Below are 20,676 nucleotides of genomic sequence, written 5' to 3'. Positions count from 1 at the left end.
CACACCCCCTAAAGTTTGAACACATTTCTGGGGGTTTTGGGGTCTTGTTTTATGTGTTATTACAGTTTTGCTAATGACAATTTGCTAGTTACAATTGTATCTCAGTGCAGGGGGGGGGTGCTTTATATCTTTCTGGGCTCTCTGCCAAAAGCTCATTTATTTAATTAAATGTGAGAAACAATGTATCTAAGTGCAGGTGACGCTCGTTAAGATTTCTGGGCTCTCTGCCAAAAGCTACTTTTTAATTAAATTTGTATCTTTTTAAGACTGATGCCACACGTGGCGTTTTTACGCTGCGTATTTTCTCAGCCTAAAAACGCCGCACAAGCCACACAGCCCCTGACTATGGCGTTTTTCAGCCTAGTACTGGTGACGTAGCAAATCCCGTTTCCATGGTGCTAATAGTGCGAAATAGTAAAAAACGCCGCGTATTTCCGCTAGGTCTGGCATCTGCCTTTGTGCATACATAGGAATAGCTTGCTGTGCAAATACTGGCGTATTTCGCCAAACGCTTGAAAAATCCGTGCTAGGGCATTTTCTAGCGTATTTATGCATTGTGTGGTTTGCTTCAAGTCTTTTCAAGTTATTTCTATGGATGATGATTTCGTGCGTTTTTCAGCCGCCGAGAGAATTAGAAAATATGCAGCATAAAAACGCCACGTGTGGCATCAGCCTTAGTTTCAGTGCAGGAGATCAAAGGGAAATGAGGGACTTTTCAGTAAGAATCTGGGACTGTAGGTTGAGCTATCAAAAGAGGGACTGTCCCGCATAAATTGGGACAGTTGGGGGGTATGATGACGCACGTAAAAATATTTGTTGCACGCGATAATTTTTTTTACATGTTATTTTTTTGATGCATGTGACTTCTTTTGTCACACTGCAAATTTTTACACGTCAAATTGAAAGTGAATAGTGATGAGCGAATATTTTCGCCAGGCATGGATTTGCAGCGAATTTCCGTATTTCGCCATTCGCAACTTCCGTGAAAATTTGCCACGCAAAAAAAACGTTGCACGGAAATGTTTTGGTTTTGTGGCAAATTGGGCGTGGTCATGTAAAAAAAGGCGTGGCCCTGTCGAAAAAATAGACGCGGACGATGAAAAAAAACGTGCGACAAATGTGTTTCGCGAATTTTCTTGCTGTTTCACAAATTTTATGTCGAAGTGATACGGGATAGATTCGCTCATCACTAGCATTCAGTGGTCTGTGGTTTGGATGTCTCTGTCCTTAATGGCTCTTTGTGTTTGATGGAAGGGGAGCTGGAACTGAAAATTGTAAAATCACAAACAAAGATTAAATGGCAACTATCATGAAAATTGATATTTAATATTAGCCCCATCTAGTGGAAATAAGGAACTTTTTAAAAATAGAAGCAATTAAAATTTCTGTACCGTTTCAGAAAGAATCAAGTTACTCTGGGTTCCCTTTGACTAGCCAATGTATTAGAGTTAACTGTCTTTCTAAATAACTGACTCCGACGCACAGCTGTATGTAGAGAGACAAATTGCAGAGAGGGGGATAGTGAAGAGCAACTTGACAATTCAGAAACAGTATAGAATTTGTAACTAATTTTTACAAAGCTTCTTATTTCCATGTGATGAAGCTTATGATGTTGGTTCACCTGAGAATTAACTTCTAATATGGTGTAGGCATACGTGGGCAGATTTAAGCTGCTGACTTAAGTCCTTTAAAACCGATTCGTCAGCTTATCCAACCATGTACGGGGCCCTCTGATGGGCCTTCCCAACTGACATTTGGCCAAAAATTTGGCAGGTGTCAATCAGGCAGGCTTAATTTTCCCATTGGATTGAGGACCGCATCTGCTCATTGGTGAGGCCCTCGCTCCAATGGGTCCTATTTCCCTAGTTGTAATACGATTGTTTGGCCCCAGGGTCAAATTAGAGAAAGATCTGATTGTTTGGTGACCTTGCCAAACGAGCAAATCTTATCATCTATGGCCACTTTTAGACAATTTACAGTTGATCTTTATTTTTATTTTTTATTTATTTTATTTACCTTTTTGTTCAGCAACACTTACATTTGTAAATTCAACAGATATCTGGTTGCTACGGTCCAATTTACACCAACAAACAAGCAGTGGTTTGAATGAGAGACTTGACAATGAATGACAGAGCATCTAAAAAGAAGGATAAGCAATAAAAAGTAACAATAACAGTAAATTGTAGAGCAAAAGGTTTTGGTTGCTGGGGTCAGTGACCCCCAACAGCCAGGTAACATTTTACAAGCTAAAGAAAAACAAAACAGAAGCAAAAGCAAATTAAAAAACTATTAATACATTTTGACAAGTAGAAAAGTTGCTTAGAATAGGCCATATAATAATATACTGGGTAGGTTAAAGATAACGTACAGGTATTGGATCCCTTATCCGGAAACCCGTTATCCAGAAAGTTCTGAATTAGGGAAAGGCCATCTCCCATAGACTCCATTATAAGGAACTAATTCTAATTTTTAAAAATTACTTGATCCCAACTAAGATATAATCACCCCTTATTGGGGGCAGAACAGCCCTATTGGGTTTATTTAATGGTTAAATGATTCCCTTTTCTCTGTAATAATAAAACAGTACCTGTACTTGATCCCAACTAAGATATAATTACCCCTTATTGGGGGCAGAACAGCCCTATTGAGTTTATTTAATGGTTAAATGATTCCCTTTTCTCTGTAATAATAAAACAGTACCTGTACTTGATCCCAACTAAGATATAATTACCCCTTATTGGGGGCAGAACAGCCCTATTGGGTTTATTTAATGGTTAAATGATTCCCTTTTCTCTGTAATAATAAAACAGTACCTGTACTTGATCCCAACTAAGATATAATTACCCCTTATTGGGGCAGAACAGCCCTATTGGGTTTATTTAATGGTTAAATGATTCCCTTTTCTCTGTAATAATAAAACAGTACCTGTACTTGATCCCAACTAAGATATAATTACCCCTTATTGGGGCAGAACAGCCCTATTGGGTTTATTTAATGGTTAAATGATTCCCTTTTCTCTGTAATAATAAAACAGTACCTGTACTTGATCCCAACTAAGATATAATTACCCCTTATTGGGGGCAGAACAGCCCTATTGGGTTTATTAATTATTGAAATGATTTTTAGCAGACTTTAATTGTGGAGATCCAAATTACAGAAAGATCCCTTATCTGGAAAACCCCAGGTCCTGAGCATTCTGGATAACAGGTCCCTTACCCGTATTATTTTAAATGCACTGGAATAAGGGTGAAGATACACGGGTCAATTAGTTACCACGATTTTTACAAATCTACCACCATCGATAAAGTAATGGCAACTTGTACTGTGCGGTGGATTTTGCATGCACAACTTGTATATTTATACACAGAGGTAGCTTTTTTAAAAAAAAAAATTATGGCAACAAATTGCTCCTTCTGTCTTTGCCCTAATGCTTCATACTAGCGTTCTCAGACACCTTTTTTTTTAATTAAACATTCAGGACTGACAGAAAGGGTTGGGGGTGAGACTGTGAGGTTGGAGGTGATGTAAAAGGGGTGAGGCAGTGCCATAAAGGGGCAGGACGGTGACATTATAGGGGCGGATCAGGGAGGGAATTGGTGGGTATGGTGGGCTGATTAAGGATCAGGGGGTAGAACCTGATCTGGAAGCAGGGATTGGAGCAGAGTCAGAACAATAGGGAATTACAAATTTATCAGCAAGTACATTGCTAGTAAATTTGTAATATTGGCCCCGGCCCTGGCTGATGTTTTACTGGCCAGGTGGCAACCCTACTTCAAGAACCGGCTTTATACTAAGATAGACTGACACATCTTCAAGTGCTATCTGGGGTGTATATTTGGCACGCTAGGGCATTAGTCTAGATACTGCCCAACCCAGACCGTCCTTTTAAATGAACGAAAATGTTCTACGTACACAGACGTACAATGGATAGTGATACAATAATAGCTAATAACATCTCCAGTTTTACCACAGAAGTGCTGATCTGGACAAATACTTCTTTCATATCCTAGTTATCTTTGGGACTTTGGCTAAATAGCTGCAGACCAGGAAACTGCCGACTGCTTCAAAGTGACTTTATTGTCTCAAAAATAGACATCAGAAAGGCAAACTAATAAATGACCCATTAAGGTCCGAAATGCTGCCTTTCTGACTTTATTTTTGAGCCGATAAAGTCAAGTGGGCGGCACTTCCCTGGATTCTGTATGTAATAGACCCGTGGCAGGTTGGGCACTTCTGTATTGAGTGGCTTAATGGCCGGCACAGCAATGTTTTCTAATGTTTACAACCTTGTTATACGCTAAAGGTCCCCATACACAGGCCGATCCAAGCTGCCAATATCAGTCCCTTAGACCGATTCGGCAGCTAATTGGGCCGTGTATGGGCAGTACCGACGGGCCTGCCCGACCGATACCTGGCTTGAAATCGGGCAGATCTCGATCGGGCAGGTTAGAAAATCTAGTCAGATCGGGGACCGCATCGGCTTGTTGGTGCGGTCCCAAGACCAACTTTTCCTATGCCCCAGGGCCAAACGATCGAATTATCCTGGATTCTCCCGATATTGGCCACCCGTAGGTGGGGATATAGGGAGAAGATTCGCTTGCTTGGCGACATCGCCAAGCAAGCGGATTGGCCCATGTATGGGGACCTTAAAGGCAGCCCAGCCAAATGACACCTTGAGCCTAAACCTGACAACCACTTCTCTACCCTAAAATTGAAAATTTGTTATTGTTATTTGTTACTTTTTTTTCTGTTTAGGCCCTCTGCTCATCCATGGTGCCATTTAAACAACTGCCTGGTTGCTATGGGGAGTGGACTCTAGCAACTAGATAACAGTTAAAGTTGCTTTAACACTAAGAATAAAAAAATAGATCATCTGCAAACTGCCGTATAGTACCACTGTCTGCATTATAACCATAAGCTAATGTAAACATGACATCCCCTATCATTTTCCAATCCCTTAGAAGATACAGTAGCCACACTGGTTGAGTACAGTACAAGCGGTTTAATTCACATTCTGAATGATTATTGAAGAAATATCTCTGCATCTGGGCACAGTCTAGGTTGGCTGATGTATAAACAGATAAAGCAGTATCTTGATAGATGATATTGCTTATTTCATATGTTCATATTCTAACATGAAATGGATCATTTTCAATGTAAATGAAAGTTTGATCCATTTGATTCCATTCTGAGCTGGTGTCCATAAAAAAAGCACCTGATCCTTGCATTTCATAGTAGAAATTGAAGCTTTTCAAGCAAAAATCATGAGTAGTAGAGTGTCCGTCCTGATCTTGGGGAGCTAAACCAGGTGTTGGAAGCCCCGTACGGGAGCTGGCCTTGTAGTCTTGTGGGTGTGATCACAGCCGATGGCTTAAATCCTGGGGAGGCCATGTTGGAATGTTCTCGGGATCGTGGGTCGTCGCTTGGAAATGCTCTGTGGCGCATCAGCAGCATGGCAGGGGTGTCCGTAGAAAGCCATCTGCTTTTGGCATGCTGGTTAAGAAAAAAAAAGTGATTATTTATACAAAGCAACTATATAACTATTCTACACCAAACTGTTAGTTGGATCATATGACTTATGGGGAGCTGAGGGTGATTTACCCTTGCCAAGTGCTATCGACTGGAACGTATGGTGACACTGGGCATCCTTAAGCTCAGCCCCTGGTACTTCCCTTTGGCAGGGGCCCTGCTGGCTTGCAGGTATGTGGCCCAAGTTGCCACTAAGACAATAACTAATAAGGACCTAGGTAGCTCTAGTTCTGTAAGTGTTGCCCTAAAATAGCACAGTGCCTGCCATGGTACTAAGCCTACTTAAATCCTTGGTGGAGTCCAAAGTATTAAGCCTGCTGGCCTGACTCCTAGTCATTGGAATTGGCTCTCTCTTGGGCACTGAGGCCGGTACCCCAACAAATACCTAAGCCTGAGCAATGCAACAAGGGTTTTGCTATACACCTTTGTGATAACCGTTATATGGCTTGAACTTTTTGGCCTCAGGTAGGGGTCTTAATGTGAATGGTATGTTGGTAGGAGTAACTTCTGCCCCTCATGTAATACTGTATGTGCTATGTTGGTAGGCCTTTAATGCAGCTTACAGGCTTGCTATTCACAAGGTGCTGCTTTTGCACAATAGTGAATGCAAGGCACATCCGGAATCCTGTACTTGGTTGAATGAAGATACTGAATACAGGGCACTCTTTTGTAATGAATGTGCCAGAAAAGGTTCAACCTGAGCTGCCCCTGTTGGAGACGCTCATTTATGATGGGTAAAAGTCTGTATTAAGGGACATATAAAATCCCCCAGTGTCCCCTATAAAGACCTAAGGCATATGGGAGAAAAGAAGTTACTATGTCATCTTAAAAGGACTACAACCATCAGGTATTGCTGACTTGGAACTTTGTGCACTAGCTTACGTTGTTACCATTTAGAAAATCTAAAATAGAAAAATAACATTCAAGGTTGTACAAACACTAATAGACTTTCCTAGGAATACTACTACTGATCTGAGGAGTTTTCTTTATCTGTACCTTTGAATCTTGTAAATGATATAATGATGTTGCCTATATAATCTGTGACGAATGATGACTTCATTTAAAGTTCTTTGTAACACATTTCTGGGTTTTGCTGAAAAAGCTTCCCAAGACTTTTATTAGACAAGCATATTTTATGCTGAAGAACCTGTCTTTTGAGTCTTGTTAAATTAAAAGATTCTTGTTGGGGAAAAATAACACCACCCCTTGGGTAGGTGCAAGTGAAAATTGAATGGCACCCTTGGCTCAATATTTCACACACATAGTACATGCTGGCACTTGCACTTCTCCGGTAGTAAATTAGACCTCAAGTCTATATCATGAATTTGCTAAATCATCAGATTTATTTTACATTCCCAAATGAAATAGTCCATAATTTATAGTCAAGTCTTGCTCTCCCAGTGCACTCAGTTCCCTTTGGTCTGCTGCTCCCCACTAAAACTACCATATATTTGACCCTATTATTTTCCAGCTGCATGGTCACGTTATACCATATATTGGCTAGTTATTTCTTAGTAACGGGACTTTTCTGGCATTACAAACCTTACATGGTGTGACTTTACATCTAACAACCCTAGCTGAAACCTCAAAACTGCCCTGAAGTGGCAAGCATTGCTTTTTCTTGTAATGCCACTCTTACCCTAAAGATGCAGTTGGTATGGTTTCATTTAGGTGGGCTATAAATAAATGTTAATGTAATGTAAAGGCAAACTGTATAAATAGACAAAGGCAATGTATTCCGAGAGCTCTAGTGATGGAGTAAGGATTTTATGCTGCATTCTCCAGGAATACCACTAGAGGGAGCTCACACAACAAGCTACAATATCTTTCTCATTCTGTACTAGAGTATGTGTGTGTGTATATACAATTCAAAAGTACACTACGAGGTTTAATTTTTTAAAGAAATCTGGTTTTCTGTGTATATATTTTAGGATTAGACAATTAAATCCCCCAGTCCTTTTGTTGAGTAAGTGCAATACTGTGCATAAAGCTGATCAAGTTGACAATTACCCTTGTAGCAGGCAAGCAGCACAGTGACAGTGGGTGCCCATGGGAATGGGGTCTGTGCTGTTTCCCAGGTTGCTTCAGAAGTGCAGTGGGTTTCAATAAGTTTGTTTTTTCTGTGGGCAAATGATGCTGATAAAAACACCTTGACATCAATTTCCAAGGGGGGGGGGGGGGGGCAACAGTGTCCCCTTTGCCCTGTGCAGGCAATCTGGCACCAAAGTGGTTAACAAGGGTGCTTGGGACTGTGGGGAGTGGAGGGAACCTTCGGAGCTATTAGGTGGGGGTTCAGGATTGGTTGAAAGTGCTAAGGGGGGCAGTATATGATAGGAACACCTTACCCGCCTCTTCCTTCACAGACACCTGGAGCTCTGTGTAGGTACCTGGCAGTGTGTCTGGTCACCCAAAATGGTGACTGATGATGATTGCCTCCCCACAGTCCTATGCCTGTTTAGTAAACAGTTCTATACAGATAGCAGACATTCACATGTACTTTCCAAGAATTAAATACAATCTTCCTTGTTTGAACTATGAGTACACTGTTAAGAGAGACCTTGCTGGCAGTTTTTGAATGGAATGTTTAGTTTCATAAATTACCCCTATAAGTGAAAATTGCAAAAGAACTTGTCTGACAAATTATTACTTTCAGTCCACTGAAAACAGGGCAGACAATGGCATTTATCATCAATGGGTTCTGCCTGCGTTCCAGCCAGATACTTTACAGGTGATTCATAATAAAGGGGCAAACTAAGCCATAGAGACATAATACAAGGTTGGGCAGGGCTGGTATTGTAAGATGGATTAAATGTTGTGCCATGTCTGGTGCGAGGCCCAAGTTGTAGTTAGTGCCACCATAGAAACCAATGCACAACTATTCAGCTGTAGCAAACAAAGATGAACAACAGTATCTCATACAGCCAAAGACTGAGTAATACCCAGGGACATAAGTGTTTAATCTCAGATAGCCTAGCACTATAGGGCAGTGTGAAAAGTGCAAAAACAGCAACAATCAACCATTTTTGCCATTTCCTCAAGGCCTTTACTCTCTCCCAGAATTTCCACAGGTCACTGCGCACACTTTGGCAGGCCTGGGCTGGCAATCTTTAGATTCTGGCCAATAATGCCTTAGACAGTCATTATTTCTTGGGCCGGTAAGGGGCTGTTTGGGCCGCTGTGTACTTGAAATGCCAGGGGCTATAGTAGTAAATGACCCCCCAATATTACTGGATCACAGCTATGGACCACAAATCTGTCCTCAAACCCAAGCATCTACCATACTTACATTTAGTAAACTGAGGAGTATCCTTTCCCCAGGTAGCCATATCTTTCCAGTATAGTCCAGTATGGGGTGAACTTGCTCATATACATAGATGCATTTCACCCACATGACTTGCCAAAAACTTCTTTCCAAAAAGCTCAGTTCAGTTTCATTATGAACTTCTTTTCTAGACCTAGTGAAACCTTAAAGAACCATTTCCAGTAGCTCCTAAGGGCACATGGATATAGTTATCTTTTCTAGCTGCCCCAGGGGCGGCAGTCCCATTGGGCCCTGCACCCCCCAGTCCCACCCTGGTGCTATATCAATAAAAACATTCATGCATACATACAGGTCCTTTTCAAAAAATTAGCATATTGTGATAAAGTTCATTATTTTCTATAATGTACTGATAAACATTAGACTTTCATATATTTTAGATTCATTACACACAACTGAAGTAGTTTAAGCCTTTTCTTGTTTTAATATTGATGATTGTGGCATACAGCTCATGAAAACCCAAAATTCCTATCTCAAAAAATTAGCATATCATGAAAAGGTTCTCTAAACGAGCTATTAACCTAATCATCTGAATCAACAAATTAACTCTAAAAACCTGCAAAAGATTCCTGAGGCTTTTAAAAACTCCCAGCCTGGTTCATTACTCAAAACCGCAATCATGGGTAAGACTGCCGACCTGACTGCTGTCCAGAAGGCCATCATTGACACCCTCAAGCAAGAGGGTAAGACACAGAAAGAAATTTCTGAACAAATAGGCTGTTCCCAGAGTGCTGTATCAAGGCACCTCAGTGGGAAGTCTGTGGGAAGGAAAAAGTGTGGCAGAAAACGCTGCACAACGAGAAGAGGTGACTGGGCCCTGAGGAAGATTGTGGAGAAGGACCGATTCCTGACCTTGGGGGACCTGCGGAAGCAGTGGACTGAGTCTGGAGTAGAAACATCCAGAGCCACCGTGTACAGGCGTGTGCAGGAAATGGGCTACAGGTGCCGCATTCCCCAGGTCAAGCCACTTTTGAACCAGAAACAGCGGCAGAAGCGCCTGACCTGGGCTACAGAGAAGCAGCACTGGACTGTTGCTCAGTGGTCCAAAGTATGTCATTCGGAAATCAAGGTGCCAGAGTCTGGAGGAAGACTGGGGAGAGGGAAATGCCAAAATGCCTGAAGTCCAGTGTCAAGTACCCACAGTCAGTGATGGTCTGGGGTGCCATGTCAGCTGCTGGTGTTGGTCCACTGTGTTTTATCAAGGGCAGGGTCAATGCAGCTAGCTATCAGGAGATTTTGGAGCACTTCATGCTTCCATCTGCTGAAAAGCTTTATGGAGATGAAGATTTCATTTTTCAGCATGACCTGGCACCTGCTCACAGTGCCAAAACCACTGGTAAATGGTTTACTGACCATGGTATTACTGTGCTCAATTGGCCTGCCAACTCTCCTGACCTGAACCCCATAGAGAATCTGTGGGATATTGTGAAGAGAAAGTTGAGAGACACAAGACCCAACACTCTGGATGAGCTTAAGGCCGCTATTGAAGCATCCTGGGCCTCCATAACACCTGAGCAGTGCCACAGGCTGATTGCCTCCATGCCACGCCACATTGAAGCAGTCATTTCTGCAAAAGGATTCCCGACCAAGTATTGAGTGCATAACTGAACATAATTATTTGAAGGTTGACTTTTTTTGTATTAAAAACACTTTTCTTTTATTGGGCGGATGAAATATGCTAATTTTTTGAGATAGGAATTTTGGGTTTTCATGAGCTGTATGCCACAATCATCAATATTAAAACAAGAAAAGGCTTGAACTACTTCAGTTGTGTGTAATGAATCTAAAATATATGAAAGTCTAATGTTTATCAGTACATTACAGAAAATAATGAACTTTATCACAATATGCTAATTTTTTGAAAAGGACCTGTATATACATACATACATGTGAATGACAAGTTCCATGGGGAGGTATTGGTCTAAATTACACTAGAGAAGAGATGCTATGTGTGCCACAGGCCAATGGTTATTTGAATGGCTGATAGGAAGCAGTTATCAAAGTTCTAGTAGTTAGATAAATGTATTATACATTAAAAGTATTATTTACTATTCTATATTTATATAGTGTTGATATCTTCTCCAGTGCTTGCAGAGATTATTCATCATTGATGGAGAAGTTTTAAAGGCAATTTTTTTTCTAATAAAATAAGAAGCAGAGTTTTAAGGCAAAGGAAAAGCTACAAGGAAAGCTACGGAAGAAGTAGAAGCTATGGATGTCTTCAAGGCTGGGGCTTTTGGCTTATGGCTAGAGATGTAGCGAACTGTTTGCCGGCGAACTAATTTGCGCGAACATCGGGTGTTCACAAACTTTTTGCGTATGTTCGCAATTTGGGTTCGCCGCGTTTTTTTTCCGCTGCGTTTTTCTCTGCGTTTTTTCTCTGCCTAAAAATGCCGCACAAGCCACACATGGCGTTTTTCAGCCTAGTACTGGTGTAAGCAAATCCCGTTTCCATGGTGCTAATAGTACGAAATAGCAAAAAACGCAGCGTATTTCCGCTAGGTCTGCCAGCTGCCTTTGCGGTTTTACGCAACGCTGTGTCAACAAAGTATTTTTCAGAGAAATTTTTGCCCTTGATCCCCCTCCTGCATGCCACTGTCCAGGTCGTGGCACCCTTTAAACAACTTTAAAATCAGTTTTCTGGCCAGAAATGGCTTTTCTAGGTTTTAAAGTTCGCCTTCCCATTGAAGTCTAAGGGGTTCGCAAAGTTCGCGAATATTCACGCTTTTTGAGGTTCGCTACATCCCTACTTATGGCACAGGCAGCATTGTTGCCACCATGTTTGCTCTCAGAGACAACAGAGGTCCAATTACATCTTGTGCCACAGGACTTAGGAAGTTCGGATCTAGTATGATGATTGGGTTTTTGTTGTTGCTAAAACTGCATTAAAAGAATAATCCCAGTTATTTAGTTGCTGTGCCAATACAGTACCAATTCTTAGTAGCATAAGATTATTTTAGGTAAGTCACGTGGGTGATGAGTAGCAGCTAGGGATGAGAAAAAAAATTTTGAGGCAAAATTCATGGCATACATTTCTAAGAATGTGCACTGAAATTTCTCCATGCTTTTTGTTTGCCCATTGTCGTTACTATATGCTCCTTGCCTTTGACATGACCCAATGGTATCGGAGACCTGCCCAGCTGCCCCACTTTCTGCCTAAGATGCTGTCCGGACGCCATGTTTGGAAAAAAATGGCCACCTGGGAAGCTTTTTCTCTTCTATGAAGAGTTGTTGCATAGTGGAAAGGGCAAGGCAGGGCAATGTATTTGCTATTGCAGAGCTAAAAACACCTTAACTACTATGTGATTTTGTCTTCCCCTTGTCATTTTCCCCCAGTTCATTTTCTTGGTAATGTTTTATAATTAGCCAGTTTCACTCATCACTAGTAGCAGCTGTTTGATCTGGTAAGTGAGTTACATTTACTGCTAGATTCTCTGGGGTGGGCTGCAGTGTGGGAAATGTTACTGGGCCCCACAGGAAATTCATTGACCTGTTTTACCTATATATATATATATAGTTATTTTTTTTATTAAATATGGTGTCCCACTGGGTCTTCTACTCTGCTGTGCTTCCATGTAGCCACAGGGTCTGCTCCTTTACAGGTGTGGCCTACAAGATCAAATATATAATATCATTTATAACCCATAGTCAGAATGAGCTATCTCTATGTTCCCCAAACCTGGTAAGCGCCACTGGGAAGTTGCTGGGGCTTTTAGCTGGCCCTTGCTCTTGTGTGTGTGTGTGGAGCTTTTGTAGCTATAGATCTTGGCAGGAGAAACCTTTTCACAGCATTTAATCACCAGTAGGGTGTTTCCCATAACCGGAGATTAGAGAATTTTATCACTTATACTATGCAGCATAAACATTCACTTTAATTATGGTGCCTACGTTGCACTAATCATTTTACACGTGGGGAGAGAGCACACACATTATATATCTGCAAAGGGATGTTATCACTCAAGAGGGGAATAGTAAGTGTACATTAACAGCAGGGCATTGCGTAGCTATGTAATATCATTTATCACTCCTAGAGCTGTAAATGGCTAGAATAAAATATACAAATCCTGTTAATGTGTGATTTATAACCTGTGTAGATGCTCAGTAACAGTATTCTTGGGCTGAGTGATTGGCACTAAAACTGAAAGGTGATTAAGCCATATTGTAGGTGGGGTGCAAGGTGGGTGAACAAGCTTTCTAAGGCTCTCACCTGTACCTCACCTCATATAAAAAACCTGAGTTTTAAATATTGTATAAGATAATTGCTTTGGTGCCAGAATTAAAAAACTATATAACATCATATAAGACTGTATGTGCTCACAGGTCTGGAAAAGTGAAAAAAATGGTAATTTATTGAACCGACATTTTGGACCTTGGACCCCCTATTGTAAAATATAAGGATATCATAAGTCACCGAGGAGTTCCATGGCCATATAAATGCATGAGGCCGAAGGCCAAGTGCTTTTATACAGGTCCTGAAACTCTGAAGTGACATCTAATATCCTCATAAATAATATACATGTTTTAGTGAGCCACGTGACAAAAATTACATCAGTAAGCAACTGATGACGTAACCAAGCACCATTTATAAGGATATAATTTACTGGATATTCATGGTTCTTGTCTAATATATACATATATATATATATATATATATATATATATATATATATGGTGCTTAGAGATATCATCAGTTTTAACTAGTGCTTAGTGATTTCATTTCTGTCACATGACTCACTGAGACTTGTATATTATAATAATGTATAATATTCACTATATGTGACTATATGTGATTACTGTGTTATTCAGTTTGGGTAATTATTGACTAAACTGTTGTTGCATTTATTGAAACCCCACTGACTGACACAACAGTTGGTAGGCTGAGATTTGGCACAAAAGCTGATAGGCTAAGATCTGAAACCAAGGAGCAAATAATGGCAACATTTCATGCATCTACAGAGGAGTTAGGGGTTAGGAATATTCTTTTTTCAGAATGTAGAACTGACAAAAAATGTGCTGTTCATTGTAATACAAGGCATTTGAAAGCACATTTTTTTCGCAGTGAAATTCGGAGTGAAATTGTGCATATTGCCATTGGCCACATAAAATTTGCTTGAAAAAAGGTGCATTCGTCTCAAAACAGGCACGGACGGATTTTTATGCAGTTTCGCACATTTTTCCACTAAGTGAAACGGGAAAGATTCGCTCATCCCTACCCATTCATAAACTCACATGTAAGGTATTAACATGGATGCAAATTACCTTCATTAAGGTACTTTCTTGTATGCATAGACACCTTGCAATTACTTTCAGATTTGGGGTTTTCTGGATAAGGGATCTTTACAAAATTTGTATCTCCATAGATTAAGTCTACTAAAAACCATTTAAGCATTAAATAAACCCAATAGGATTTTTTTTTTGCCAATAAGGATTAATTATATCTTAGTTGGGATCAAGTACAGGTACTGTTTTATTATTACAGAGAAAAGGGAATCATTTAACCATGAAATAAACCCAATAGGGCTGTTCTGCCCCCAATAAGGGGTAATTATATCTTAGTTGGGATCAAGTACAGGTACTGTTTTATTATTACAGAGAAAAGGGAATCATTTAACCATGAAATAAACCCAATAGGGCTGTTCTGCCCCCAATAAGGGGTAATTATATCTTAGTTGGGATCAAGTACAGGTACTGTTTTATTATTACAGAGAAAAGGGAATCATTTAACCATGAAATAAACCCAATAGGGCTGTTCTGCCCCCAATAAGGGGTAATTATATCTTAGTTGGGATCAAGTACAGGTACTGTTTTATTATTACAGAGAAAAGGGAATCATTTAACCATGAAATAAACCCAATAGGGCTGTTCTGCCCCCAATAAGGGGTAATTATATCTTAGTTGGGATCAAGTACAGGTACTGTTTTATTATTACAGAGAAAAGGGAATCATTTAACCATTAAATAAACCCAATAGGGCTGTTCTGCCCCCAATAAGGGGTAATTATATCTTAGTTGGGATCAAGTATAAGCTACTGTCTATTGGAGATGGCCTTCCCATAATTCGGAGCTTTCTGGATAACAAGTTTCCAAACAACTGATCTTATGAAATTAGAGCTTGCCACACTCCACCAGAGTGAAATTCGGCTGCTATTTATTTTGATGGGATTTTTAAAGGCATATTTGTCAAAGGGTAAAGGGAAAATGGTGGAATTTTACTGGTGGACTGTAACTCTTCAATAAATATGCCCCATAAGCGTGAGTGGCATCTTGTGTACCACATACTTATGGGTAAAAAAAACATGGAGATTTGGGTCCAAATATTGAACTTTGTATATTTCATTAATAGGTATTTTCATGCACTGAGTTCAAGGCGACTGGCACATGGCTCCACACAGCAGGCAGCGTCACTGGGCGGCATTTGTTATCTAAGGCCCAGCCACAGATACCAGCGATTATTACCTCTTTATTTCTGAGTAGTCTCAGTTTTAATATCCACATTCTTGTAAAACTCATCTGGGAGTTATGTAGGCAAACTAACATATCTCTTAGACATGAAGAGTAAATATTGAAGGAAGGTGGAGGGAATATTAGACAAGGGAGGAAACCATCTACAGAAGCCCAGCATGTCAGTGCAACCGCTGCTCAGGGCCAAAGATCAAGGCTTTGTTACAGGGTTTTCAATGGTTCTGCAGTAAAGCAGAGTTTCTCATATTGCGGGCTGTGTACTACCCAGGAGTACAATGTAACTGGTAGGAGAGGGGAACCATTTCTGCAAGAGATACCTGGCAAGAGAACCATAGTCATATATGCCATCTAGGGATGCACCTTTATACTCCCCTTTATTCGGATTCAGGTGAACCCCAATCCTTCGACAGAGATTCAGCCGAATACCGAATCCGAACCCTAATTTGCAAATTTGGTTACGTAAGGGTTAAAAAAGGGTTAAGATTTTCAACTTCCATGACAAAAAGTCACGTGGTTTTAAGGATTAGGGTTCGGTTCGGCCAGGACAGTGGATTTGGCCAAACCGAATCCTGGATTTGGTGCATCCCTAATGTGATCTCCTTATACATCTGAAATATGTGTTTGGGGGTATTTGCCCAAACCAGTAGTGATGAGCGAATCTGTCCCGTTTTGCTTCGCCGAAAAATTCACTAATCTTTCAAAAGATTCGCGAAACGGTGGAAAATTCGCGAAACGGCAAAATGTTGCACGTCAAAAAAAATTGTCGCCCGCGGCTATTCTTTCGTTGCGCAGCTATTATTTTGTCGTCTGCGGCTATTATTTTGTTGCACGGATATTATTTTGTCGCCCGCGGCTGTTATTTTGTCGCCCACGACTATTATTTTGATGCGGGTGACAATTTTTGGACGTGCAGCGAATTTTTCCGCTGCTAATTTTTTCATCCATTTTGCAAAACAATCCGCCAATGGCGAAACGCGGAAATTCGCCGCAAATCCATGCCTGGTGAAATATTTCGGCCATCACTACAAACCAGTAGTGATGAGAGAAAAAAACCCAGTGATTCCAATGCATTTTTGGCGTGAGAAAAAAACACCCATAGACTCCAATGCAAAAACATGCTCATTGACTCTAATGCATTCTATAGAGACCGCCCATTCATTGACTTCAATGCATTTTCCAAGTTTTCGCAGTATTGTGAGTTTTTCCAGATTCGCTTGTGACTAGTGACAAAGGGTGGTTTGCAGGGAAGTGAAGGATCCATCAGGAATTGCAGTGTTCATGTTCCACCAACTGAATTGTTTACAAATTATTTAAAGGGGGCCTGTCTCCTTAAGAAATAACTCCGAAACCTTTTCTATCATGTTAGTTGCCCAAAATAAACTTTACTTACATTATATAAATTATTTTATTTTTGTTTTCTTTAGCTTTGGAATTCACAGTCATAGCCAGCAGGCAGGCGCCATTTTGTGGACACTGTTATTAAGGCAAATTTTGTATCACCTCCAAAATCTTGTTTATGCTCCAGAATAGGGGACCCAATGCTCATGCTTATCTGAATGCTACACACTTATAGACTGTGGGGAGGGAGGGGAGCAGTGACATCTAGGAAGTGCTGAATGGAAAGTGAAAGTAATTGATATGCCTGAGGCTCAGAGGTGTGGCTGGCAATATATAATTGACAGCAAAGATTTTTTATAACTTTATAACAGGAGTGGATGTTTACATTTAAAAATGTTTAATTTGGAAAGGACTTTTATTATACAGCTTTTTGTCTGGGTGACAGGTCCACTTTAAATCATGTCAGCCATTTTTGGGTTATGAGCAGCAATAGGACTTTTCCAAAGAGCAGCTGTTGCTGCTACGGGGGTTATTTCCCAATGATCTCCCATTGCATCCATAGGAATGTGACGCCACTGACAATGGTGTCTATAGAAGGAGCAAGTTGGGGTGCCCGGGATTATTGAAAGAAAGTAATGCTATGAATGTTTTAAAACCTGTACCCCTTAATTACAACTTTTAGTATCCATCAACAGTTAAAGGCTGTTGGGAGGTGACTAGGAGTCATAAAGGTTAATCATAGCTGAAAGGTCACAGGCCAAAAATCATTTTCAAACCAATACAACAGATGGAGGCCAAACAAGACTGAACTGTTAAGGTCCCCATACACGTGAAGATTCGCTGGCTTTCCGAGGTCGCCAAGTGAGCAGATCTTCACCCGATATCCTCACCTACGGGTGGGCGATATCTGGGAATATGTAGGCTAATTCTATTATATTATATAATTCAAATATAATGGCGGCAATGGGGCAGTCGGTTTGGGGGCCGCATCAACGAGCCGATACGGTCCCCGATCCGACTTAATCTTTTAACCTGCCCGATTGATATCTGCCCAATTTCAGGCCAGATATCGGTCAGGTTTGGCATGATTTCTAAAGGTAACTAAAATTTTAGAACCTATAAAACAAAATCTTAGCCGGGGAACATTGCCTTTCTCAGTCACTAAAAGCACTAAATTCAGGAATTCTTCATTGGAATGCTACACTATATGAAGAATTCCAGCAACACAAACTGCTTTCTGGTGACCAAGGGACCGATATACGCAGCTACAATCGGCCCGTGTATGGGGACCTTTATTGTACAACGCTACGGAATATGTTGGCACTTTATAAATAAATGTTAATAATAATAATAACCACCTTGCTGCAGCCATACCTGTATTGGTGCTTATTAGAGATAAGCTTAAGGTCTTTTGTTACCAGAAAGCAGTTTGTGAATGTTGGAATTCTTCATATAGTGTAGCATTCCAATGAAGAATTCCTGAATTTAATGATTTTAGTGACCGAGAAAGGCAATGTTACCCGGCTAAGATTTTGTTTCATAGGTTCTAAAAGTTTAGTTACCTTAAAAACGACTGTTAAGAGTCTTATAAATTTCACTAACCTTTGCATCATCCCCAAGTTCCGTTGAGTTCTGTCCCATCTCTCCACCATAACCAGACATTTGGGACAACTGTGTGAGATCCCAGAGAGATTTGCTGGGCCTCCCTCCTGTGGTTTTGGCAATAGATGGTTTGGAACGTTGCACATTCTTTAGAATGTCACTGAGGGCACTGTGTGATTCTTGTCCACTTCGTAAATTTACTGTAGGTCCTTCGAAATTCTGGCAGGCAGCTAAGCGATGCCGAATAGATACATCAGGCACATTAATAGGTTCTTTGGCTTTAATTGAAGAGTCCTGACGAAGTTCAGATGACTGATTAAATCCAGCACCTGCCCCTATGCTTTTCATTACAGGTGGGATTATAGTCCGTCGTTCTGCTATCTTATTAACACTTTTGGATAACGGAACCCCTACAAATGGGGTAATTACAGGGGCCGACAGGACATCTATGGGTTGTAATGCACCACTGGTGTTAAATCTCTGCGGTGAAGAGAATCCATTTATATAAGGTTCTTGTATTTCCACTGAAGGCTTGGCATTATTGACCATTTCAACCTCCTTGGGAGCTGGTAGTTGAGGTAAAGGTTCTTGTGTTCTGCGAATGGCTTCCTTGTTGGGGGCAGAATCGTATCTCTGTAGGGGCCTCGAGGAAGCAAACAGAGTTCGGAATTGTTCATCAAATGAGTCTGTTATTTCTCCAGTTAGGAGAGTGATCAAGTTTCTTTCCAGCCGTGAATCTCTCCATGTGAAACTGAAATGGAAAATGACATTTGATTAGCAGATAATAGTTAAATAAAGATCAATGTTCTTCATAACATAACTAATGACAAAGAAAGGAAAACTATACCCCCAAACAATGTAGGTCTCTATAATAATATATTGCATAAACAGCTCATATGTAAAGCCCTGCTTCATCTAAATAAAGCATTTTCATAAAAATATACCTTTTTAATAGTATGTGCCATTGGGTAATCCTAAATAGAAAATTGCCATTTTAAGAATTAAGGGCCGCCCCCTGGGATCATAAGATTAACAGTGCATACAAACAAGCCAAGGCACACATACATGCTAGGCCCCATCAGCCAATGAATGGACAGAGTTCTGTCTTTTACTCCCACACTACTTCTTGTTACAGTCAGAGCTGCATTATTTCCTGTCAGCTGATCTCTGAGGGAGCACACAGCCCATTACTAAATGGTGGATCAAAAAGCATGTAAAATGGCAATATTTACTGATATATACAGTATATTCCAGTTTGGAGAGATTCTTTAATCGGTCACTTAACATAATATAAGCTATCTGTTGGATAAGTATTCATTCTGGGGGTATAGTTTTCCTTTACAGTAAATCTTCAACCTGCTTAATGCTAAAATAACTTATCTAGTATCTAGTATACTATCTAGTATGGTTCTAGTATGGTCTTGTCCCCATAAAACATTTCTTAATGCTTGATGTTATAACTACCATGTGTTCCATTTGCTCCTCTCATATTAGCTTAAGGCAAAGAGAGGCCGCCAGAGGAGTGGTCTATAGGGGGATACAAATACATATGGTCATTACAAATAAATATAAATTAATACAATAATAGTTACATAGTCACATAGTTACATAGGGTTGAAAAAAGACCAGTGTCCATCAAGTTCAACCCATCCAAGTAAACCCAGCACACACAACCCACACCTACCAATCTATACACTCACATACATAAACTATAAATACAACCACTAGTACTAACTGTAGATATTAGTATCACAATAGCCTTGGATATTCTGCTTGTTCAAGAACTCATCCAGGCCCCTCTTATAGGCATTAACAGAATCTGCCATTACCCCATCACTAGGAAGGGCATTCCACAACCTCACTGCCCTCACCGTGAAAAACCCCCTACGCTGCTTCAAATGGAAGCTCCGTTCCTCTAATCTAAAGGGGTGACCTCTGGTGCGTTGATTGTTTTTATGGGAAAAAAGAACATCCCCCAACTGCCTATAATCCCCTCTAATGTACTTGTACAGAGTAATCATGTCCCCTCGCAAGCACCTCTTTTCCAGAGAAAACAACCCCAACCCTGACAGTCTCACCTCATAGTTTAAATCTTCCATCCCCTTAACCAGTTTAGTTGCAGTCTCTGCACTCTCTCCAGCTCATTAATATCCTTCTTAAGGACTGGAGCCCAAAACTGCACTGCATACTCAAGGTGAGGCCTTACCAGGGACCTATAAAGGGGCAAAATTATGTTCTCATCCCTTGAGTCAATGCCCTTTTTTATACAAGACAGCACTTTATTTGCTTTAGTAGCCACAGAATGACACTGCCTGGAATTAGACAACTAATAGTGCTACCAAAGATGTCTTGGCCATACATTGTCCAAATGAGATTCTTTATGGTAGCCCTAACAAATCACGAGTTGCAAAAATAAAACCATCTGAC

At 40.5% G+C, this 20,676-nt stretch overlaps 1 protein-coding gene across 3 annotated transcripts in view; it reads right to left on the bottom strand.

Annotated features, from left to right (window-relative positions):
- Positions 1–4,987: 4,987 nt before the first annotated feature.
- Positions 4,988–20,676, bottom strand: part of fam83e (family with sequence similarity 83 member E) — a 42,933-nt gene continuing 27,244 nt past the window's right edge. For all 3 annotated transcript variants that reach the window (XM_004916333.4, XM_002934989.5, XM_018095525.2), the window contains exons 5-6: positions 18,250–19,000; positions 4,988–5,493 (exon numbers count right to left, since the gene is read on the bottom strand). In XM_004916333.4, coding sequence (XP_004916390.2) covers positions 5,263–5,493; positions 18,250–19,000 — 982 coding nt within the window. In that variant the 3' untranslated portion in view covers positions 4,988–5,262. The remainder of the gene's footprint in view (positions 5,494–18,249; positions 19,001–20,676) is intronic.

This window comes from Xenopus tropicalis, chromosome 7, assembly GCF_000004195.4.
Source record: "Xenopus tropicalis strain Nigerian chromosome 7, UCB_Xtro_10.0, whole genome shotgun sequence".
Lineage (NCBI taxonomy): Eukaryota > Metazoa > Chordata > Amphibia > Anura > Pipidae > Xenopus > Xenopus tropicalis.
The sequence above is the reverse complement of the archived record's forward strand: the minus strand, read 5'-3'. Positions and strand labels throughout refer to the sequence as shown.